Genomic DNA, 24,644 nt, shown 5'->3' on the forward strand with positions numbered 1-24,644 from the left:
ATATTTGGGACGTGCGTCAGAGGCAGCCGGATTCTATATGGCACCACCTCAGAAGGGCTTCGGGTTAAGGGGCAAGGCACAAAAGACTTTTGTTACTATAGAAAAGGAAGCCCCTCGCTGGTGTTGACTGGGACGAGGAAGGCCTGGACTTGAAGTAATGGAGATAACCGGTAAGTAATTGGGGCATTTGCTTTTGCACTGCTGTGCATCTGTGTGAGCGTGCCCTCATGTGTACTGTACTGATGGAATGCAAAGTGGTTTCGTGTAGCGCACCTCTGGTGCCTCTCTTTGACCGGCTCTGAACGCCAACGGGAAGAGGTTAGGGGGGGCTTCTTGTATGCAGGTGTGATAGCTCACTAGTTTATCTGGTTAAGCCCTTGCTTCAGGGGTCTGAGTGCCACCTGCAGTCACAGATTCTATTTGCAGCGAGGCCCGTCATATCTTTAAGGCCGATAAATGCAGTGTAATACAAATGGCAATAAGGACGCCTAGTATTACAGCAAGAGGAACTGACATGAAATACTTTATAAAAAGCTTGACCAAAGCTGGGATAGGAAAGAGAAAAAGGGCTGAGAATGTTTTGAGGAAAGACTAGCAACTGATATTAAAAAACATACACAATAGAAAATAAAAATCACCATTACCGAGTACTCTGCAAACTGTTATATCTATATTGCCGGTCCATGTAATAGTATTTACTGCTGACAAAGAAAACCTGCTCCTAGTGATCTGATTGCTGAGTCATTGTCATGTCGGTTTTACAGTCGCTGCTTCATACCGTGGGTGCTTCCCTTCATCCTGTGTTTATTTTCCCTTCTGTACAGAGTCTCTGCAGCGCCACCTGGAGTGCCTGAAGCTCTCCGAGACCGAATCCGAGGAGCAGATCCTGGAAAGCCTAAATATGGTCCTTGCAGCACTTGATGAAGACAGTTAAGTATCTCTCTGCGCCTTTGTCCTACTCCTCTCAGAGAGTTGTGGCGTTACATGAATGAAAAGTGCAAAATTCTTGAGTAATGCTTGTACGCCTTTCAGCACGTCACGCCACATTTTCACTCACTGGTATGGCGAAGACGAGAGGCATAACGCAACTTGCATTTCCACTGCCTTCCTTCCTCTCCATGGATTCCCATGATGGGGCAAATACTGGAGATCCCTGTGAAGTCCGCCGGTTTTATGCAAAAGCATGAAGTCGGTGGACCCCGTAGGGATCCATTGTACACAGCAGGCAGCGTGTACTCACTTTGCACAGCTGAGTGCCAATATGCAGGACAAAGGGTGGTGTACACGCGAATTTGGCGGTATGGACCTAGCTACGGCTGAGTGCTAATGGACCGTCAAATTAGTTTTTAGAGAAGCATTAAATCCAGTGGTACTCAAATTAAAAGCACAAAAGCAAGGTGTAATGCCTTTTTGTTTTCATTTTGTGCTCCATCTCTGTTTTTGTTCCTTTCTAAGGCGTAGGAAGATACCAAAGCAGCATTTTCATCTCCCTTTGCTTTCCTCCTCCATCTTATAAGAGCATTTCATGCTGGAGTAAAACTGATGGATTACTATGAAACACGCCTTGCCTGTACACCTGACAAATAGCAGCTAGATTCTATAGGTATCCAATATAAATCGGCACCTGCAAATGGTAATTTGCAGGCAGGATTTTATTTCTCACTAAGCAGAGAGTGAAGAGTGAAGGCGATTTAGCCTTCAATTATTCTTCACGTTTATTTACACTCCGCATTGCGTTTGAAAAAGCATTCGCAGTTCCCTGAATGCAATGAAACTTGCATGCAAAGCACGTAAGTGCAAGCATTGGCAGTTCCCTGAATGCAATGTAAATTTTATGGAAAATGACCCTCAAGGAAATATTGTTGTAAAACAGATTTTAAATCACATAAGAAATGCACTGAACTCGCTCCATTGGCTCCTGGTTGAGCAGCAAGTTGAATTGAAAGCCATCTGCCTTGTGCACAGATTTGTATATGACCCCTACCCAGGGACATTTCTCAAAACGTCTGCATCAGTGTCAGACAATCGGGTGCCCGAAATCAGCTTAAAATGTTTTGTTTACTCTCAAGGCTTTTCCCTAGGGAATTGACTGGCTCTTGAGTTCAGACCACATCTGATACTGTGAAGTACTGAAAAACCTTGCAAATACTCATCGCCTTTCAAGCGATCGCATCTGACTCCACCTAACATCCCTCAGTGACTACATGACAGCATTTTCTGCTAGTTCCCTATATATGTTTTTACATATATAAAAATGCATATGTATATATGTATTATACTAATAAGCATTTTGCATCTATGTATAGTAAATATAATGTAAGCTATACGTATAGAGTTGGTTTCTTGGTTGCTGGATGACCTCGGTCAGGCTCTCCAGGGATAAGGAGGGTCTTTCCTCTGCACTTTCCAGCCAAAATGTTTGCCAGAAAGCACTTACAGCAGGGCTCAAGTGGAGGCTACAAACAGGTGGACTGAGTCCACTCACTTTTTTCAGAGGATGGACGGCCTCCCCCTGGGTATTTTAGAGGCCGTGTGCAAAATTAGGCAGAATTCCCTGTCTTTTAAAAATTGCAAAATCACGCTGTCCTTGGGATTCAAACCATGGTCGCCAGGTTTGCAGGCTGGGCACTTCCCCAATGAATCAAATAAGCCGATCAAATGTCTTGGAGTTTAAAGCATGCACACATTTAAACATTTTCAAAATACTATTACAACAACATATCCTCTTGTTTTCTTGTGTGTGTTGATTTTATGAAAGGCAAATGGCATTCATTCTGTGCAATTTGTTTGGCTATGCAAAGCTAATTGAATGAAACTTGCACATTTCACCTGGATATGCTAATTTCTGGTGACATCACATCCATTGCTTATGTTAATGAGTCCCCCACTTTTATTTGTGGGACTTGACCCCTGACTGACAGGGACTTCCACTTCCAGTAGGCAGAGTTCTGGTTACCATTGATTTGTTCAGGCAACAAACAGAGTTTGTCTGAACAGCAGATCATTTCAAATGGCCATCTGAAGTGGGCGAGGAGAGGGGCTTGCTCCGTCCTTGGAAGTCATTGTCTTCAGCTTCATGGCAGACTGTACCCCAATAAAGTTGCAGATGAAAGCTTCTCCCTTCTTGTAATCCAAAGGTGATCTTCTTGTGATCCAAAGATGATTCAACTGTGGGGGACTGACCCCTTTATTAGGTAAATTTGCCACTGTGGATTGGTCCATTTCAAGCCTTCTGTAAGCATCCAATACTAGCTGCTAAGACAAGAGTCCTTTCCTGACTGGTGGTGTCAGTGCCGGGTGCTTTGTCTGCAGGAAGTGGGGAGGGTGCACAGGAACTATGAGTGGCTCCATGATTCCAAGATGATGGGTCCCCTCTTCTGACTGTAACCCTCTTCCCTCCTGCTCATTCCACTCCTGGTCTACTCTCATTCCTCCCTCTCTCCTGTCTGCCTTACATCATATGCCCTGCCAAGACTCCATATTGTCCTGGCAGAGTTGCCTTTGAAGCTCTGGCCCCCATATAATCACCTGCGGGAATATCCTCTCTCCTGGAAGGGTGATAAACCCTCCCATAGAAAACAAAAGGAACTTCTAGGTCTATATCCAAATGATTTGTTTTGGGTGTGCATAGAACTACAGCAGTTGACTTAATCACTATGAACCAGGCTGAAATTAGAGTAGCATTAAACGTGTTTTGGCCAGTATAAATGTATATTCCTGCAGGCCAGAATATCACACCAGGTATTTATTTATTAATCTGCCTACAGGCTTTGGGGACATTCAGTTATGTATCATTAGAATTAGGGTTGCCCATAGTTAAGAGCAGTGCCTGGCTGTTGGAACTTTGGTTCCCAGCTGGCTATTTGCAGGACTGCATATGTTGCACTGCAACTGCCATATTGCTAAACTACAGGGTAGCTGCCGGGTGTGTCAGTAGACAGTCCCAGAAGAGTTACATGCTTGCGCTATTGTTTTCATCATAGAGCGTTATAAAAGGGAGTCTGCATACCAGAGCTCATTTTCTGAGGCAGAACTACCAGCATCCGTTATTCCAGAGTGCCAAGCTGTGAGCTCAGTCAAACACATCACCCTGAGTTTTATTGTACATACTAAAGAATACTGAACCCTAATTAAAAAATAAAAATGTAATATACTTTCTAACGCACTCCATGCCGAACTCCAGCTTCTAAGCAAGCACGGGACCGCAAATCTAACCCGCGCTGCGGGACACTGCCTTGTGTCTTATATAAGCGTGTTGCCCCTGAGCTGTCCTCATGGAGCAGGGCTCTCAGTTATCTGTTGATACTTCAGCTGTGACACATGAACAAATCAATGGGCTGTGTTCGTGCTGGTAGAGAGTTTTCCAGACCCCCGCCTGTTTTGCATACCAACTAACTTTGGGTCTCACCCTAAGTTACCAGGGGACTCCAGACGTGGACCCCTTGCTCACTGCTCTTAGAGAGACACAGGTTCAACTCACTGATGATGCCCAACTAGGCTGAAACACGTGTATGGGGTTGCTGTGGTACTCTTGTTCAGAGGAGAATTGCCTAGCATTTCGGTGCAGGACTGCCCCTGGGCAGAACAAATACTGATATGCGGGGACATTTCTTCTCTGTGAAAAGAACAGTGAGCTAAAGACTTGGTTAGACTCTCCCAGGGGCCATCCACCCAATAACAAGTCAATGGGCTATGTTCATGCTAGTAGAGAGTTTCCCAGATCCCCCCCCCCGTTTTGCATACAATCAGGAATAGTAAGTATTATATGCTGACGTGCCATTAACTTTCCCTATTCTTATATGTACTCAATTACACATAAATTGCAGTGTAAACAAAATAAACATGCAAAAATATGTTTTACAATATCCTGTTGAAATACAAATAAAATAAACATGTACAAAAACATGTTTCACGTCAAACTTTCACAATAAGAACCTTTTTTATAAGATCGTTTCTCTGATTTCACTTTAAATGTGTTCATGACCCAAACATGTTTCTGTCCTCTGGGTTGGACTTTATTCAGGTAGATTACTTCTTGGAGAAAATAAGTGGCTTCCTCTGGTAAAGATTAACGTTAAAGTATTTCTCTATGGCCTAATTTGAGAATGTGCACACATTACCAAATACCCCAGACCGTTATAATCACAGTTAAGGCGACCTGTTTCATACAGTTGTGCTGGATTTACTCCTATTTCTTTCAGTAATGTATCATCCATGCCCTTTTAGTAGGAAGGGAGATCTGAAGGTGAGAACCAAAGTGGGGTTGCATAATCCTACTTATTAATAAGTATAGCTCTGTGTAAAAAGAGGACCGCAACTCTTCATTGCACTAGAACCCACCAGCTAGCCTTTCTCCAGTCATAACAGCTCTTCTCTAAGTGGTTGACGTACATAGCCCTCCAGTGTTCTCCTCGTTTCAATACTCTTCACCTAGAAAATCAGTGAATCGATCCTTCAGCTTAAGGTGGAGTGAATACAACACATTGTCCTTCTGTAATGCATATTGTTTCCTATGGGGCCATTTTAATATTTATGATGTAATATTCTCAGGAGCACATTTTACCTTCCTGGCAATCTGCATATGGAGTCTAGGCAGTGCCACTATGTGCTCTGTTTTTACGTCTGCGAAATATAGAGCCCCTGAGGCATGTGTTGCAGTATTTCCATCGTAGGATTTTAGAGTTTGTAAAATGAGTGCAGGAGAAAAAATAAATAAACTGAGTAGGATGTTACAGCATCTCCTTCGTGATATATAAAAATTAGAGGAGGGGGGGGGCAAACATTCAACACTCACACAATAGTCCTTCTATTTTTTTTATTCCAACAATATTGTGGCAGCCGTATCCGAGTTTCTATACATCACATTTTATAGCGAAAGAGGATACCATGACTATTGTATGGGCTTGCAGATGTGTTGATCAATTACTGCTCATATGTATGTATTATTAGCTTTGGTGGCAAATCACCACTACTTTGAATCTGATGGCATTGTTGCATAAGCCCCGTGCGCATGTTTTAAGAAAAGAAGAAAAGAGAACAGTGACCCGAAGAAATTATTACAAGAGTCTTATCTATGTATGGGATTTATGTGGAAGCTTTTAATGTGCTAAACACAGTCATTAAAAGTGTACTAAAAGACATACTCATTCGAAAGGTAAGGCCAACTAACATGGCATTCCGAGGACTGTAGAATAGCAAAAAGGAAATTACTGATGACTTACAGGCATAATAGTCAAAGAGGGAAGAATTAAAAGAGGCACACTTTAATTATAAACTTGGTCTGAACCAGGCTAATCACTGTTATGAAAATGAAAAATGTAACAATATGTTATTCACTCTTAGGCAAAAGACTCTAAGACGTTTTGGTGGCTGATTGCAAAGGACCCTAATGATAACTCTATCAATAAGGCAATTCATGGAAATATGTCTCAAGAAGAGTGGCTATTGTATTTTAGTACCCTATTTGGCTGAGGTGGAAGTAGAGATTTTTGATATTAATAAGTATTGGGAAAGTATGGAGAAACTGGCTGAGAAATGTACATTACCTCTTGTAATGGAGAGCATTAACCCTCCGCTAAGGCCCCAGTGTCGATGGGGTACCTGCCAACCTTTATAAATAAAATATTGATATTTGAAACGTGATGAGAGCCAATTTCATTACATGGAAATTACCTCAGTACCATTATTCACATTTTTAAGAAAGGATCTTCCAATGTTCCCACCTTTTACCACCCCTTTCGTTGAGTGATATTTCTTTGAGAAGTCTGGGCAAAATCATTTATGTGCAACTATATGATTGTACTAGAGACAATGCCCCAACCTGTCTTTGACAATAGAAAAGGGCCATTGTATTCGGCATTCATGGATGTATCTATGACTTTTGACAAAGTGCATATACTTTTGTTGAGGAATCGCTTGCTAAAGCATGGTATTAAATTAGATATTTTGAGTATTTTGAGCCAACTTTATTCACCTAACAAAGCTTTTGTTTTGTAAGGCGTTGCTGGTGCTTGTACAACTACATTTCCTTACATTAAATCATTTCCTTACATTACATCAGGGAGCATGCCAGGGATGTGTTATTTCTCCATTACCTTTTCATTTTTATTTGAGTTGGGCTTTTTTTCCCAAGGTTGCTACTGAGGATGTACCAATTGCCTAAAATCAGCTTAGAAGACTGTTGTGCTTAACGGATGCTGACGATTTGGTGCTGTTAGGTAGAACTCCAATTGCTTTACAAAAATTATTGAAAAGACTAGTGGAATTTATGAATTTGAAAGGTATGGTAGTTAACAAAAGCAAGTCATGTGCGCTGATATATCATAGAAAGAATAGTAAAAGAACCCGACTTTCTCTGCGGACATGGGAGCCCTTACGAGAGTAAAGAATTTTGAATTCCTACTAATTAGATTCTAAGATTCAGAGACGTGTTGACCCCAGATTGATCAAGTTGCATGTCTGATGAAACAAAGTAATATGGGTATTCTTCGCTTTTCTTCATCCTATGGTGGTCAAGCTGTAATCCCAGCATTAAAGGTTTAGGAGGCAAAATCCATAGGCATTGTTTCATATGCTGCTGTTGGCTATTAATTAAGCAATATGCCCCATGCGGCTGGGCCATTACCGAGTGCGGTAATGCCCCCGGGCCCATAGTTGTAGGCCTGAGCGAAGCAAGGGCCTTAATGAAGGCCCTGGGGCATTACCACACTCGGTAATGCCCTGCTGTGAGGGGCATATTGCTATTAGTACCAAGCCCAAGACCGGGGTACTAAAAGATTTTTTTCTGTCCTGAAACACTGCTGCGTTTCGGGACAGAAAAAAAAATGATACAGAAAATGGCCACCGGGAACGGAAAATGGAGTCCGTTTTCCCTTTCCATGGCAGACATCGGGAGCGGACGCGCTGGGAACAGAAGTATTCCCAGCGTGTTTGCTCCCGAAAGACGACAGAAAAGAAGGTAAGTGGGGTTGGCGGGGGGGAGAGGGAAAAGAAATAAAAAATAAAAAAACTTGCCTGAATCCCCGGCGGGGGCAATGGCAGCCTCCAACCGTGTGGAGGCTCGCAGCGGGGATGGCCTTGCTTTGAGCCTCCTCAATGGCTGAGGGGCTGCCGGCCGAGGGATTCTCGGCCGGTTAACTACCCAGCTAGAGCCAATCAGAATATGTGTTACATTCTGCTTGACTCTCGCCAGGTACTAATAATGTGGAACAACTTGCGTTTATTGAAAGAACGTTTTTGAAAGCTATTATAGGGGTCTTTTTTCAGCAACTGCAGAAGTATTGCTAAAAGCTGGAGGTAAGCCAGGCGCCCTATCAGCACAAAAAGCCCTCATTAATGACGACAAATCCCCTCATGGAGTCCTATGAGACTCCATGACTGGGTATTTACCTCGTCACTCCGGCGGCAGCAAAGCCGCCATACTTGGTTCCAGAAACGGTATCTACATTTGCTGGTATCCTGGCTGCTCTACCACCAGGATACCGGCAAAGTCAGAATGAGGCCCAATGTATTGCTTCTCCACCAATACTTTCCAGTCAAGAGATCTTACACCAAATCATTAATATAGTAGAAGAAATTACATTTCACACAGAATATCATTTTTGCCCACAAATACGTTTTCCCAAGTGCTCATACTGTTATGTATTAGTTCAAGCAAAATCTTTGCTCCAGGGCAGAGATGCATTGATAAAATGTATGTCTTGCACTAGGGAAAATGTTGTCCTATTGCTAATACAATGCGAAATTGTACTTGCAGCAGTGCCAAGTTTCTGTAATTTGGCCCTTGATGTCCCAATGGGAAGAAAATGAGTTCCAGTGTCTGAATGCAAAGAAAAAACCATCTAGCCAATGCCGAGAAAAACGAGGCCCAGCCAGTAACCTAAGATCAGCTGAGCAGAGCTAAAGAGTTGCTGTATATTTTCTGTTGTAGGAAAGGAAAGCCTCTGGGGCATTTTGGATGTTTTGGAGTCCCACGCTCTGCTTTTTGGCAGCACACGCTGTAAGTAGGAGTTATTGTTGGCCCATGAACTTATTAAAGCATCAAGCATGATGTTTCTTTGCTCAATAGAAAAACGTTTCAATAAATGCGGAAAAGTTTAAAGATAAAAAAAAACAGGATTTAATCAGTTGCCTTATTTGTGGGTTTAAGGTCAGTTCAGAGTTTAACAGGATTTACAAAATTCTGAGCCTGGGGACCAGCCTTAGGTGAGGATCCGGGGGGCAATCAAACCAAAGAAAACCATTCCCTCTGACGGTCTAGGACCGAAAATGAGAGACTTTGGACTTTGTAGAATTGAATTTAAATCATGTGCACGCATCTTTCATTGTAGCCTGAAGTTGACGGCCTAAGCCAGATATCCTCCAGTTGGAGGAGAAGCTGGGTATCATTGCCATGCATTTAGAAGGGAGGTCCAAATGAGTGGCTGAGAGTGGGCATGGTGCTGAGATGAAGATTATAAAAGCAGAGAAAGTATAGAGCCTGGTGGAATGCTCCACGCGGTTGATGAAAATGCAGAAGGGCCACTGGTTAGTTATGTCGTTAAACCTCACCAGATATGAGAAATTCTACAAGTCTACTGCTGTGATGGTGCCAGGAAGAGATGGGTAATAAAACACCAAGGGCCAGATTTACACAGCGTTTTCAATGGGATTCTCCCATTGAAAAGTGTTTTTGTAAATCAGTCCCCAATTATTTAAGCAACATGAGACAATGCTTTTTGTGGTGCTCACTTCAGCATACAAATGATCAAATAAAGCCAAAGAGACTTTGGGCCTGATTCATGGAACTGTTTTGTAATGGCGCAATCCCATAGGAAAACGTTCCATGAATCAGGCCCTGTGTATCATGAAGGGAGTAAGACCCCATATGAAATTGCTCCTGTCATCATGAGTTCAAGTCCTGGCTCTGACACTGGGCACACTGGGTGGTCGTGTACAAAATTACATTTCGCTGTCTAGGATACCTGAAATTAGATGGCAGGTAGAAACATGTATGAGCTTTTAGAATATGGCCTGAGCGGAGGCTGATCGTCGGATGAAACCATTCTCGTGTATTCAGGGAGCCTGTCTGAACCAGCTGTGCAGAAGCTGCCACATTTGATGGACGCATTGCCGCGCAGTTTCTCATAAAAGGAAGAAAGCCATTGAAGAGAGCCACCGCAAGGGCCGTCACACACTTCAGAGGCCCAGCTTAATACGTGGGAAACACACCGTGTGGCAGCTAAAGACGGGCTCGGTGGTTTTAGACAGGTGCCTTTTCCTCAGTCGACCGACCGTTAAATTTAATTTGACAGTGAAAGATGGTGTCAGAATGTGCTACAAATCTGACATTCCGAGAAGTAGCAGAGCTATTTAAGTCAATAAAAAAAGCACTCCTCGCAGGCAAATCCTTGCAGCAGAGCGAGCTAAGCTGTGCACCATCTGGAATGGGCACAGCGAGGAATGAGCAGAGCAGCGGCGCGGGCACAGGAGGGAGCAAAGCATGCGGCAAGCCACGGCGGATACTTCCGCGAGACTGCTCTGCGCAGCAAATGGACGGGGCACAAGCCTTCTGAAGAGAAGCCGAGCATAAGCTTCTGCTCGCATGAGCCTTTGAAATCCCAAACAGCAGGGTGCGCTCCTGACCTACCAAGGGGGGAGTCTCATCAAGCTGAGGGGCTTGGGAACCAATGGCAGACCCGACCAATGGCATTCGACATGTTGTCTCCTTGTTTATTAAATTTAAATGTTTACATGATCCGCATGGAAAACACGAAGGTGCAGCAGTACTGTAAAGTTTACACGTTCTCTGGCTTGCCTCTGTCTAACCACTCTTTTCAGGCTGTCCCACTTTCTCATAGCAACACTACATTAGCCCCCTTAAACGGTCATCCCCAGAAGGTTGTAGTTTCTAAAGATGGCAGCTCGGAGCACAGCATTCTGCCTAATATCTGCGTAAAGCAATTGAGTAAAGGGTATAGTTTATCTACCTTTCTTTAATCAAACCACCACTTGTATCCACAATTCTGAATTAGGAAGAAGTAAATGACAAAAACATGGCTTGATCCTGCATCCGACTCGTTCTGTTGAGGATTTCCATCATCGTTCAGAGGATCCTCATGCCTGTCCGCGAAGGGTCCAGTGATAAATCACAGGATGTTCTCCACAACACTTCACTATAAAGAAAGACAAGTGGTCTCTGAGATACATGTTCTCTAACGAGAAGTAGCAGACAGTAACTTGCTGGGTCGCTCTACTGCCTTGCAATGAACATTGCAGCTGTAATGTACACCATTGAACACGCTCCTCGAATGGCGCGGCAGGTCCTCTCTCTATTCATAGGTGTGGGGTGTCTCAAATGTGAACCGGCGATGCTTCACATCGATGAGTCGATCGCCCCTATGGCCCAAAATCCTCGGGGGATACCTAGTCATCTTCAGCCACAGGTCGAGAAGGAAATCAATTGCTTGCCAGCCAATCACATCCTAGAACCGGTAGGTGACTCGACTCTGTCTCACACATTGTAGAAGTGCCAATGAGGGGTATGATCGACAGCATCCACTTATGTGTCGACATGAGGCAAGCCAACAAAGCAATTGGAAGAGAGAGACACCCGGGATGCACCTAGTCGACATGATCAGTCTGCTGAATGGGGCGAGAATCTCTCAAAACCTGACCTAAACAAGGGGTACCACCAGATTGAGCTGGATGTGCGCTCCAGGATCATCACCACATTTGCCACGCATATCAGCCTATTCCTCTACAAAAGATTAAGCTTTGGAATATCATCATCAGCAGAGATATTCCAACAGAGTATTTGAAAGGTGATATATTCCATACAGAACTCGTTCAACTGCAGTGATGAGATTTGTATCTTTGGGTCCACAATCCAGAAACATGACCAGGCACTCATGCAAGTGTGCACTGCACTGATGGAGCCGAGACTAGCACTCAATAATGACAAATGTGTCTTCCACAAGTCACATCTGAAATTCTTTGGCCATATCTTCTCACAAAATGGGATCAGTCCTGATCCTGGTAAAGTTGAGGCTCTCTCACAAATGCTGCCACTGGAAGATGTCAGCAAAGTTTGATCATTCTTACGGGTGGGCAGTTACTGAAGCAGGTGCATCAAGGACTCTTCCACCAAAAGTGCACTGCTTAGAGAACTCACCAAGCAAGGGGTTGCTTTTGAATGGTCCCAAGAGTGTGAGATAGCATTCTGTCCGTTCAAGAGTTCATTGCATCCGCTGAACACATGGCTTACTTTGATCCGTCCGCCTGCACAGTGTTAATGGTAGAGGTGAGCCCTGTGGGGTTAGGAGCAATATTGGCTCAGTATCGACTAGGAAGGGAATCCTAAGGGTAGTAATAGCGTATGCCAGAAGAAAAAGCCTATTGGGTGCAGAGAAACAATGCTCACAACCCAAGAAGGAAGGCTGGCTGTTGTGAGGGCTTGCAAACACTTTCACATGTTCCTACTTGGCAAGCCGTTTACAGTAATCACGGGTCATGAAGCTCTATTAAGCATGTATGGTAATCCTCAATACAAGATGCTGCCAAGAATAGAAAGATGGCGTCTACGGCGGCAATACTTCAATTTCAAAATCATACACGAGCCGGGCAAGGAATACAATGCAGCAGATTTTATGTCGCTACACCCGCTTCCGGATTTGTCTGCTGGTGACTCCATGGTGATAGAGTACGTCAATTTCCCCACTCAAGTTGTTCTAGCTGGCCCAGTAATTTCAACTCTCAGTAGGGAACATTCTCAACGTGATGACACAGTGAGGAAAGTGCAAGAATTAATTGCAACCCAGAGATGGGGTTTGGTGTTCCCTGAGAGATCTCAAGTGAGAGTCATGTCTATTGTGGAGCTTTGCGCATTCAAGCAGGTGAAAGATGAGCTTTCTGTGTCAGCAGAAGGATTTGCCATGAGAGGCAACAGATTGGTCATTCCCTATGAGCTATGACAGCAGGTTGTGGACATGGCACACAAAGGCCAACAAGGCCATCATAGCTACAAAATGACAAATTAGAGACACTATGTGGATACACTTGTTGAGCAAACAATCAGAGTATGCCATCTGTGTCAGAGTACAGCCCAGCCGGCTAACTCATAACCTCTCTGAATGTCGGAAACACCAGGTGCGGTATGGAGCCAGATTGCCATTGACTTCTTTGGGCCGTTCAGAGAGGGTCAATATTGGCTAGAAGTCATGGACAAATACTCTCAATTTCCCATTGTACAGACGGTCTCCTACACGGCAGCCAGCATGATTATTCCAGATTTAGATAACATCTTCTTAGTGTGGGGCATACACAATGTACTTAAATCTAACAGCGGTCCTCCAATCAGTTGCCTGAAATTTGGTCAATTCAAGCAATATATGGAGATTCAACATATAAATATCACTCCTCTGTGGCCTCTGGCCAACGACATGGGACGAGAGATTCATGAGCAGCCTCAAGAAGGTACTACAACACAATGAACTATGCTCCATGTCACTCAATCAGGCGCTGCGCAACATGCTACTAAACTACAGAAATTCACTGCAGGGGACCACGGGAACGTGTCCCTCAGAACTAATGTTGGGAGAAAGTGAAAACATGGCTCTATCATCCCTGTGAGCCACCTCCTGTGCATGATGAAGAATTGACTGTCATGGACAACATAAGGAAGAAGAACATGAAAAAGGATGCTGATCAACAGAGGCATGCGAAGGAACCATCTGGGCTAGCTGGAGGCAAGGTATTTGTTTGTTGCAGACACGAAAGGAAATCGGATGCTCAATTCGATCCAATATGGTTGACAGTATCTCCTCCGAGGGGGTCAATAGTGATGGCATGATCGCCAATAGAGTAATCACCCGAAACATTTCCCATGTCAAGAGATATGTTGAAAGGGAAGCTGAGGATGGTGACATGAGCAGAGTAACGAGGGTTGTGTGTGTGATTAAGAGTATCGAGAAGAAGGTGTGCAAGTAGAAGTGCGTGTGAGACCAGTATTGTGCATCCAATGGCCTTTGAGTCTCATCAAAGAAATGTGAAGGCGTCAATGGGCTTAAGCACTGTTTGTTGCCTGGGGGAGATCTTGTGTCCCAGAGGCAGCACAGTTAACACGCAACACGTACATCCTGTGTGGCCGTCCAATTAGGAGGCGTGACTGCATACACTTGTTGGCTTTGTCTGCTCATTTTCTCCTTGTGCTATGCGCACGAGTATACTATACCCACTATAATGCTGGTTAATTGAAAAAGGGCAGAGTTTGGAAAAGGAAAGCAGGGGGGCAAACACATCATAAAATTATAGATGGGTAGCTTTCAACTACATTATGTATTTCATAGTGGTATTCCAAGTAACATCATAGGCTACTTGAGCTGAATCCTAGTAGATTATCACATTTAACTCGGCCCCTCGTGGAATATATACCTGTAGTTGAAAGCTACAGATCTTTAATTTATGTATTGATGACATGCAACATGGCAAAAATATGCATAGAATAAAATGGCTAAAAGAGTTCACAGATGGTCCAGTCCTACGTGGTTAATCGAGTGTCACGCTCTGGCGTCACTCCCACTTGCCAGGCGATGGTGGGAGAGTCCTTGAGGCTGCTGTGGCGCTTGGGTGACCGGGCATATGACAGAAACTACAGCTCCTGGTACCCCAAGCACCCGCAGGGTCAGCACACTGACGACACATAGCCAATCCGGGAGTGGGAGCCTCAGGAACATTTTCAACATGGAAATAAGGTTATCATCCCAAAATACAGAAGAAAAAAACAATAGCAAATAGACATTTACTGTGCGTTTGCAGTCAACTAAAATGCAGAATCCCTGTTATACCGCACAAGAGAATCAGGGCTTGCAGGGGTGTCCCCTGCCGTCGCAAGGCCGGGATTGTGCCATTGCACATGGCTGTGATATCTATGTGATCACTGCGCACCTGCATTTTTGCATGCCTAATTTCCGTGGGCGACCTTTTCGGGCACGCAGTGATCAGAAAGATCCGAAATAAGCAGTGTTTCTTTGTTGGACACACCATTTCTGGCATGGCGACCCTCTGGCATTGTTTTCCTGGATTGGAGGCAGACTTTGGTGGAACACTCTTCTGGAACCGACCAGGGTTGTGCTTCCTGGATAGTGGTATTGGATCATCCTTGTCTGCTAATGTATTTTGTTTGGTCTTACCTGATAAGGACCGGCTCAGGTTTACCTGTTTTTGCCACTGGATCAAATTTGTTGGCTCACTGCATCTTGTTGGAATGCTTAACTGGATTTGACCAGGTTTATGCTTTCTGGATTGCACCCAGGATTTGTGTTTGGGCGTTTTTGTGTTGTCCCTTAGTTTTCCGTCCTTGTGCCGGTTGGGTCAGGCTCCTTTGGACTATTCTTTTCTTTGGGCTTTGAGAACCAGTTTCCTGACTGACATCCGGCAGGCAACAACTGGTGGATTGTGTGAAGCACGTAGGTTACTGGTCTTCTCGCAGCCTGCCTAAGGTATGACAAGGGGATATGGGTGGTGAGAGAACCAGGGAGAACCCTCTTGTGAGTAATCCTGTAATTGTTAACTTACTGCCTGGGAGAGACGTGCTATTGCATCTTTGCCTTTTAAACGGACCATTCCCCTCAGCAGCGGGTTCATTTCTGTTTACAGGGGTGAGGTTCGGAGGAAAGTATACAGGACACAAGTGTTTGCCCGGGTGCATCTGTGGCACTGAGTTAGACAGGCCTAAAATGATGCAGTCCTCTACTATGTAAATTTACTTGATCTCAATGTACTCCGCTAGGACTGTGGTAGACAGAGAAAGTAAACCATTAAACCCACCAGTTCATATACAGGGCCTGATGAAAGCATTCTAGTGTCTGGTGGGTTATATATCAGTATTTACAAAATAATTATGGTCCATAAAATAGGTCGCCTTTAGAATGCAGCCCGTTTTTACTAACCCTACTTCTTACGCATTTTGAGATGTTTACCTCATGCAGTATTTCGAAGTCCTGCATGTGGTAAAAAAGAAACATACCTCTTACAAATCTAAGGTAGCACCCCATAATTTCACCTCCATGCAAAAGATATAGGTACAATTATTGACTTCTCACACACCTCCCACAAACCCACACAAGCACGCACACATACATGCGCTCACATGCACACGCCCCAACGCAGAACATTAAAAAAGAATGATGCATTCTGTCTGCTTCACTTGCAGCGTAGAAAGATAATGGGGAAATGCGAAGGGCATGAGAATGTGAGCAACTCAGACCCTCTCATTCACACCCCTTTGTGCATGCAGAAGAAAAATGTGCAGAAGGGTTATTGATGACCCTCCTGTGCATTCTTTCTCCGACAGCCTCATTGTGCCTCACATACATTTCCATCCATTTGCAAGGGCTAGAAATGCATTTTTTTTAGAGTATTACAAACCAGAAATGCTCCTGCATGCTTTACTATCTGAGAACATGCTTCTCCAGCATGACATGCTCTCTCTAGCAGGGGTAAAGACAGGTGAGCTGATGTGATTTGATTTCCGAAGTTTATATCGTGCAGGGCAAGCAGATGACACGGCATCTGGGCGTCCCTGGTTAAAGGTGCATTCGCAAAGTGTTTGATGTGAGATTGTGAGTGGGCTACATTGTGTCCTGACTGCTGCGGGCATACTCTGCTACTTCTTTGAGATGCCACACTGACATACTGCGAACATGTTGCTTGGAGCACATTGTCATTTCGTGAGAAGGAAAGCAGCTGTGGTGACAGCTACGGAGAAGGAAAGCAGGAACGGAAGATATCACTGCCGGCGCCTGCACCTTTAACAACGCTAGGTTGCGTTGCTTTATTAACTGCCCCCTACGTGAAGCGCTTGTGTTTGGTGTTCGGTGGTCGGCTGGCCGTGGCCTGGAATGTTACTCTGCCTACCTGCTATTTGCCGACTCCAAATTAAAGTGAGCCTTGTGAGATCATTATTGTGACGTCCCGTGTGTGCACTGGGCATGCGCGAGCCTCGTTTGGGCCCGTGCATGCGTAATTGAATAAAGGAAGTCCGTGCGGCAGTTGCCGCCGGGTGATACAACCAGCAACATCGTGTCTGGCTCGTCTGTGCATGCGTGTGTGTGTGCACGTGTGTTTGACCACCCACACTACGCTAGGCCACACAACAACTGGCGACGAGGCGGGATGCCACACGAGCGCTCGTGGAACACATAGCACGTCGTAGCAAAGACGTCACGGCGGATGAGTCACGGACCCGGCGGGCGCATTCCGGCAACGTTTAGAAGCAGGAGAACAGTGGTAGCGGCCTGAGAAGGTGCTCGTGCGCCACTAGCTCCACTTCTACCCATTTTCGAATTTTGGGCTATCCTCCATACCCAGAGGATGACCCATTGATGGCAGGCACAGCACGGAGGGGACCTGAAAGCAGCAGAATGCAAGGTACGTGCAAGACCCTCCAGAGTCAGGTTTGCGGCCTCCAGCCCAGCAGGAGGTGCCTGTGCGACCTGTGATCATGTCGGACAGTGAGGGAGAGACAGAAACTGCAGCGGTGGCGGCGAGAGCACAACAGGGAGCCTTGCTACCCATGCAAGAATTTGATGTGTCAGGACCCCCTTCGAAGTTGGGTCCAAGATGGCGGCTCTGGATCAAAAAACTGGACATGTACTTTACAGCAACGGGGATTAATGATGACAATGCAAAGAGGGCCACCTTGTTGTACTCAGCAGGCTTAGAGGTTTTACGCATTTACGAGTCCCTCAACTTGCAGGTAGAGACATGCACCGAGGTGAAGAAGGCGCTGGAGAACTATTTCATACCGCTCTCGAATGTCGATTACGAGAGGTTCCTCTTCTGCGGGGAAAAGCAGAGAGAGGAGGAGTCGCTTGACCAGTTCTGTGCCCGGCTTCGGATGATGGCCACCTCTTGTCGATGGGACAATGATGAGTGCATGATACGTAATCAGGTTCTAGAGGGTTGCAGTTCCAGCAAACTGCGGAGACAAGTGTTAAGAGAGCCAGGCTGGTCCCTGCAGCAAATATTCGACAGTGGTAGAACATTTGAGCTGGCCGAGTCCAGAGGGGCGAAAATAGATCCGGCGATGCGCCCAGGAGCATCGGAGGAAGCTTTCGCCATGGGGAAGCGGTCGATGTCGAGAGACAAGTGGGGGCAGAGAAAGCGGGAAAGTCGCTCGAGTGCGGGGTCCGACAGCATTTGCCAGCAATGCGTCTATGACCTGCCCCACTCTGAAGAATGTCCTGCCAAGGACAGGTCATGTGGCAGATGTGATAGACCTGGACATTATGCCCGAATGTGTCGCGCCCCCACCCCGGTGTCAGTGCAGAGAGGCCCAGCCAGAGCACGTGGCGGTGGCTCAAGAAAATTGCAGAGCATCGCGGGGCTGGAGCAGGAGATACAGAGGCTGAACATGGCAGAAGAGGAGGAGGAGGACGGAGATGAAGAAGTATTCTTCATCTCAAACATTGCTTCAGGTGCCAAGAGCAAGAGACAGCCGAAATGCGTAGTCGACATCCAAGGGGAGCCGACGCAAGTGCTCATCGATACCGGTGCATCGGTCTGCGTGCTGGCCGCAGACCACTATAGGCGGATTCCGGGACCTCCGGCACTATGTGCATCAACTGCCAAGATCTTTACGTTTGGAGGGGACACCCCCCTTCCCATTGACGGCGTGTTTATAGCGCCCGTGTCCAAGGACGGCATCACCATCAAGGTACGCTTCTTCGTTACGGACGTGAGCCACCACTCGTTGCTCAGCTGTGCAGCGTCCGAGGACCTGAATTTGGTCCATTTCACGATGGCAGTCTATCAAATGGACATCGAGGTACTGTAAACAAATTCACAGGCATTTTTGAAGGGGTTGGAAAGTTGAAGGCACCACCGGTGCAGCTGCACATTGACAATACGATCAGGCCGACTGCCCTGAAGCACAGGCGGATTACGTTCCACCTGAGAGGGAAGGTGGAAGAGGAGCTTAGCTCGCTGGTCAACAATGACATTATTGAGAGGGTGGAAGGGCCGACACCCTGTGTATCCCCCATAGTAGTGGCGCCAAAGCCGAAGCAGCCAGGGGCAGTGAGGATTTGTGTGGACATGCGTCTCCCCAATGCCGCCATTAAGAGGGAAAGGCACCTCACGCCAACGCTGGACGATATCATTGGCGAACTACAGGGGGCGAAAATATTTTCGAAGCTGGACCTACGAGCGGGCTATCACCAGCTTGAGCTTCACCAAGACTCGAGGTTCATCACCGTCTTCACGACGCACAAGGAGCTTTATCGATTTAAACGCCTGAGCTTTGGTATCTCCTCAGCGGCGGAGGTTTTTCAGAACACGATAAGAGGGGCACTCGCCGGCCTAAAAGGGGTGTTGAACATAAGTGACGATATCTTGGTGTTTGCGGACACAGAAGCCGAGCACATGAAAAGGCTCGAGAGCACACTCAAGAGGTTGCACGACCTAGGCCTCACCTTGCACCGCCAGAAATGTGAGTTCCTCAAAGATCGGATTGGGTTTTTTGGGTTCATATTTCACGCAGCGGGAGTGTCCCCGGACCCAGAGAAGATCAGGGACATCCGGGAGGCAGCGGCGCCAACATCCCCCACGGAGGTAAGGAGCTTCCTGGGGATGGTGAACTATTGCGGACGTTTTATCAAGGCCCTGGCCTCCTTATCAGAACCCCTCAGAGCACTGACCAGAAGTGATGCGGTGTGGAAATGGGAAGGTAAGGAGCAGGAGGCGTTTCAGGCACTCAGGAATGCCCTGTCGGATGGGGACACTATGGCCTACTTTAATCCCGCCGTAGAGTCGGAGATCGTCGTCGATGCCAGTCCGGTGGGAGTGGGGGCAGTGCTCTTACAGCCGGACGAAAGGGGTGATATGAGACCTGTCGCGTACGCCAGCAAGGCCCTCTCTGATACTGAAATGCGATACTCGCAAATTGAGAGGGAGGCGCTCGCCATTTTGTGGGGCTGCCACCATTTTCGCCTGTATATTCTGGGTAAGCCCGTGACAGTGGCGAGAGACCACAAGCCACTACTACCAATTCTGGTGGGTCTATCCTCGAAGCCGCCGCCAAGGATAGAGAGGTGGATGCTGGCCCTGCTGGAGTAGAGGTGCGTCTAACGTACAGGCCAGGCACCAACAACCCGGCGGACTACTTGTCACGTCACCCCAATGCTGGGGGTTCCAACAAAGGCGGAGAGGTGGCAGACTGCCAGGGTCTACTCTGTAATGTGGTGGATGGGGCACTCCCCGTAGCGTTGTCGAGAGCAACCATTGCCTCTGAGTCATCCAAGGATGAAGTCTTTGACATCACTAAAGAAGCCATTAGAAGTGGAGATTGGAAGGAAATGCTGCGCAACAACTCCCGGCGCCAGCAGGAGGCCCAGAGAGAGCTTCAGGCACTATGGCGGGTGAAGGAGGAGCTCTCGATCTCCGACGATGGCCTGCTACTGAGAGGTAGGCAAATTGTAATCCCGCAGACACTAAGGAAGTGGGTGCTTGAACAGGCGCACATCGGACATCAAGGGGTGGTCAAAACGAAAGCGAGACTCCGACCAAAGGTGTGGTTTCCGGATCTAGAAGAAAAAGTCGAGGGCTTTGTGAAAAGGTGTTTGGCTTGCCAGGCGGCGACCCCGGGTGACAGGGCTCCCCCTATAAGCTCGATGGAGCGGAGTGAGAAGCCATGGGGGACAATCCATGTAGACTTTGGTTCCACAGGTAGGGGCATGTATTTCCTGGTGGCCGTTGACCAATGGTCGAGATACCCGGAGGTGGAGGTGGTAGAATCAACAGCAACAGAATTCAACACGAGGGCATTCGACAGAATGTTTGCGGCACATGGGTTTCCCGATATGCTCTGCTCCGACAACGGACCGCCGTTTACCAGCAACCAATTTGCGCAATACCTCCGTGATAGGGGAATCCAGCACCGCAGAGTATCGCCACTGTGGCCTCGCGCTAACGGGGAAGCGGTTAAGAATGATGCGCACGCTGAATAAAGTGCTGAGGATCTCGGCAAACGGAGGTGACGACCTGCAGAAGAAGCTAGTGGAGTTCTTGAGGGAATATCGGACCACACCCCATCAGTCCACGGGTGTCGCCCCGGCGGAGGCCATGTTTGGGCGCTCCCCCAGAGGAATGATACCCGAAATGGAGGGGAGGAGTCCGGGCGTCATAGACAATGAAAAGGTACGACAAGAGCGGGCCATGCACAACCAGAAGGAAAGTGACAGGCGCGGTCTGCAGGGCTAGGAGATCCGTGTCGGAGATTCAGTGCTAGTCAAGAACCGACACCCCGAAGGAAAGCTAGCTCTACCGTTTGAACCGCACCCGTGGAAGGTCACCCATGTAAAGGGGACCATGGTGACAGCCGCCTGCGAGCGCGGTACGGTCACGCGTAATATATCTTTCTTCAAGAAGGTGGACACGTCAACAGGAATGTCCAGTGCCCCAGCCGTGCCCACCCCGGAAGGAGGCTCTGAAGAGCTGGGCGAGGAACCCATAAACCTCGGAATCCCTGCGGCAGAAGCAAGCACAGAGACCCCAACAGTCTCGTCCAGGTATCCCTCAAGAGTGTCCAGGAGACCGCCTGGCTGTCTCAAGGACTATGTTTTGGACTCAAGGGACTGAAGTCAGGAGATCCGTGACTGTCAGTAAGCGACGGGAATTAACCTGCTCCCAGTTTGCTCCAGTTAATGTTTAATAAGTTAAGTTCATGTTGTTGTTTGTCATTAAATATACAAAGGGATGTGACGTCCCGTGTGTGCACTGGGCATGCACGAGCCTCGTTTGGGCCCGCGCATGCGTAATTGAATAAAGGAAGTCCGTGCGGCAGTTGCCGCCGAGTGATGCAACCGGCAACATCGTGCCTGGCTCGTCTGTGCATGCGTGTGTGTGTGCACGTGTGTTTGGCCACCCACACTACGGTAGGCCACACAACAATTATGTTCTGCCCATTAAAAGAAAAAAGGCGTAACGAAAGCTGTGCTGCGATAAAGAGTTAAGGCTATTGGACAAATACCAGCTGACTAGCGTGCTCGCTGTTTTAATAAAGAAGCTGATGAGTGGTTGAAAGACAGTGCTCTCTGCAGCCTTCTAAGAGCACGCAGCAAGGAGGTCACTGAACGGGGTGTGGAATAAAACTTCGCTAGAGAATATTGAGTGAATTGTCTTCCATAAACAGCCAAAATCGCTGTGCTGCATAAAGGAGTTAGTTGGTCCTACTCAGATGCCATCTATTAAGAGCCCTGTGTCCAAGCCCAAGGAAATAATCAAGTATTGATCTGTTCCCAGATCGCGCAAATCCTGTGCTGGTGGCACAAGTTTCCCAACCATGGCTGCCACACTCTGGAATGTGCTCCTGCCTCACATCAGGCTAATTGACTCCCACTCAGCCTTTTCGCAAGGCCATCAAAACAAGACTCTTTGTTTGAAATACCCTGTACTTCTAAGTACCTGAACTAGCTAGCTGCTTTTCAGTTCTGTTACTTTAATCATGTATTGATGTATGTAGAACCATTGACCCTGTACTGTACTGTAAGTGATTTAAATCCGGCACACACCCACGTCAAAGCCCAGCATGTAGTGCACAAATGAATCCCTTATTTATTTTTGTCTATAAATTCAATATTCTGAACGATATACCACTCCTATCACACCCTTCTCCTGAGGCCTACCCCCTTATCTCCCCCCCCAGTCACACTGAACCAGGAATCAGGCTAGTTTGCAAAGGTAAATATTTATTTGTGTATTTAAAATTTAGTCACAATATATTTTAATAGGTAAACAACAATCACCAATGGGGTGACAGAACACTGAATAATATCTTTAATACACTAGGAATAAGTAATGAGCAAAACAAATGCAGTACAGAAAATAATACTTTTGTGTTGGTTCAGATCAGATAGCACTATGGTTAGAGGTTTCCCCTGCACACCCCTCAACCCCCAATAGGCAATGTAAAGCGATGGGAGGAGAGAGCAGGTATTCAGGAATAGCACAAATCAAACAGAATATCAGTTCCACTTTCCCCCTTCAAACACAAGAGAAAAACGGAATTGACTTTTCAGCTGTCAGCATGGCTTTATAATGGTCTTTAGAATTGACTGGGCAAAAGCACCAAATGTGGTGAAAAATACTTAAATTGTTCTAAATTCTTATGGGAGCCGCTTTGAACAGTTGCACACAATCACAAGCAATGATTTAGTCCAAAGAAAACATTTGAAATCTTAAAGTCCAGGTCGGAAGCATTTTAAAGCTAATTCACATGTGTAAAAACCTTTCCGATTTTTAAAATCGCGGCAAACTTTTCCTTGCTCGATTTGGGGTTCTATGGATAGCTATGGATGTTAGGTACAAGTAGAAGTTGAAATTTCGGTTCTATCATGAAAACTGAGGGAGTTATGGAGGTTTTAGTAAAGGTTGTTTTTGTAAAATAGGCGCGAGAATGGAAAACAGAAATGCACTTTTGAAAATGACAAATGGGTTTGCTTACACTAGAGGATGACTATGAAAAAGCGAATACCACAGAGGAATCTTACAGTTACGTGATCAATTTAACCCGCCTACTGAGGAAACTCGACTTCTTCAGATGAGATAGGATGGGTTTGAGATAGGGATAAGACAATGCAAAGATACTCCTAACAATACTGGTTCTGAATGTAAGATAGGATGGGTTTGAGATAGTGACAAGACAATGTAAAGATACTCCTAACAACTGGTTCTGAATGAAAGAGAGAATGGATTTGAGATAGGGATAAGGCAAAGTAAATATACTAGGACCACAGTTCTTCCTATTAATACTCACAGGATCAGTTATTAAATTGGACCGTCAGCTCTGGTCATTGGGTTGGGTCTGGTCTAGGAAAGACAGCACATCATGCACGGTACTGGATCAGCTAGGCCGGTCGCCGGATTGGCACAGGATCTGCCCTCCTAGTCTGTGGGTATTTTAATCCGCTAGATAGCGAGTTCCTCAGGCAAGCCTAGTGGTGGCAAGCCAGAGAATTTCAGGATACTGGTTCAAAAGACATTCTCACACCACACCGCGCTTTACTCGATGGAGAGAATACATTTGAGGATTTGGGTCTTGCTGAAAATCAATAGTTCTCTATTGCTGGCAAGAGTTTTGGCATCTGGATCTGAAAGAACATGAAAGCTGGATGTAGAATGCTGGATAAGAGTGCTTCACCGGAATCAGTAAAGTGAGTAGATCTGTGAGTCCCTATTTGTTGTCAGCTGTCTCTATTTATCCTTTAAAATGAGATCACAAAGGGGGTGTATGGGCCGGCTTAGCTAAGCCTGCCCCTGTGAGCTGGCATTGGACCCCACTTCATCTCCGCCTTGCAATTTGAGTGATTAGATCAAGGCCGGATGATGTCACATTTTATGGTTTGCTTTACAATCTTTAGAAACCTCCCTTTAGTCACTGTTCTCAAAATCGGATTTGATACTGAATGTACATTTCTAGATTGGTCACATTTATACAAATCACACACAAAGATGCCATATTTTATCTAGCAGCTATTCCTCAAAACACTGCAGCGGTGGGATCTTGTCTCAACTGTCTACAGAATTTTGCCCACATTGCTATGAACACAATTTCCAAATTGTATGCAGATTTCAACAAATGTGCGTGTTTAACATGGGGATATGCGTGT

At 46.2% G+C, this 24,644-nt stretch overlaps 1 protein-coding gene across 1 annotated transcript in view; it reads left to right on the top strand.

The window, feature by feature from the left end:
* Positions 1-24,644, top strand: part of LOC138472584 (rap1 GTPase-GDP dissociation stimulator 1-like) — a 674,436-nt gene that overhangs the window by 234,604 nt on the left and 415,188 nt on the right. The window contains exon 2 of the mRNA XM_069610828.1: positions 825-929. Coding sequence (XP_069466929.1) covers positions 825-929 — 105 coding nt within the window. The remainder of the gene's footprint in view (positions 1-824; positions 930-24,644) is intronic.

Source organism: Ambystoma mexicanum, chromosome 8, assembly GCF_040938575.1.
Source record: "Ambystoma mexicanum isolate Mex_15411 chromosome 8, UKY_AmexF1_1, whole genome shotgun sequence".
NCBI classification, from domain to species: domain Eukaryota; kingdom Metazoa; phylum Chordata; class Amphibia; order Caudata; family Ambystomatidae; genus Ambystoma; species Ambystoma mexicanum.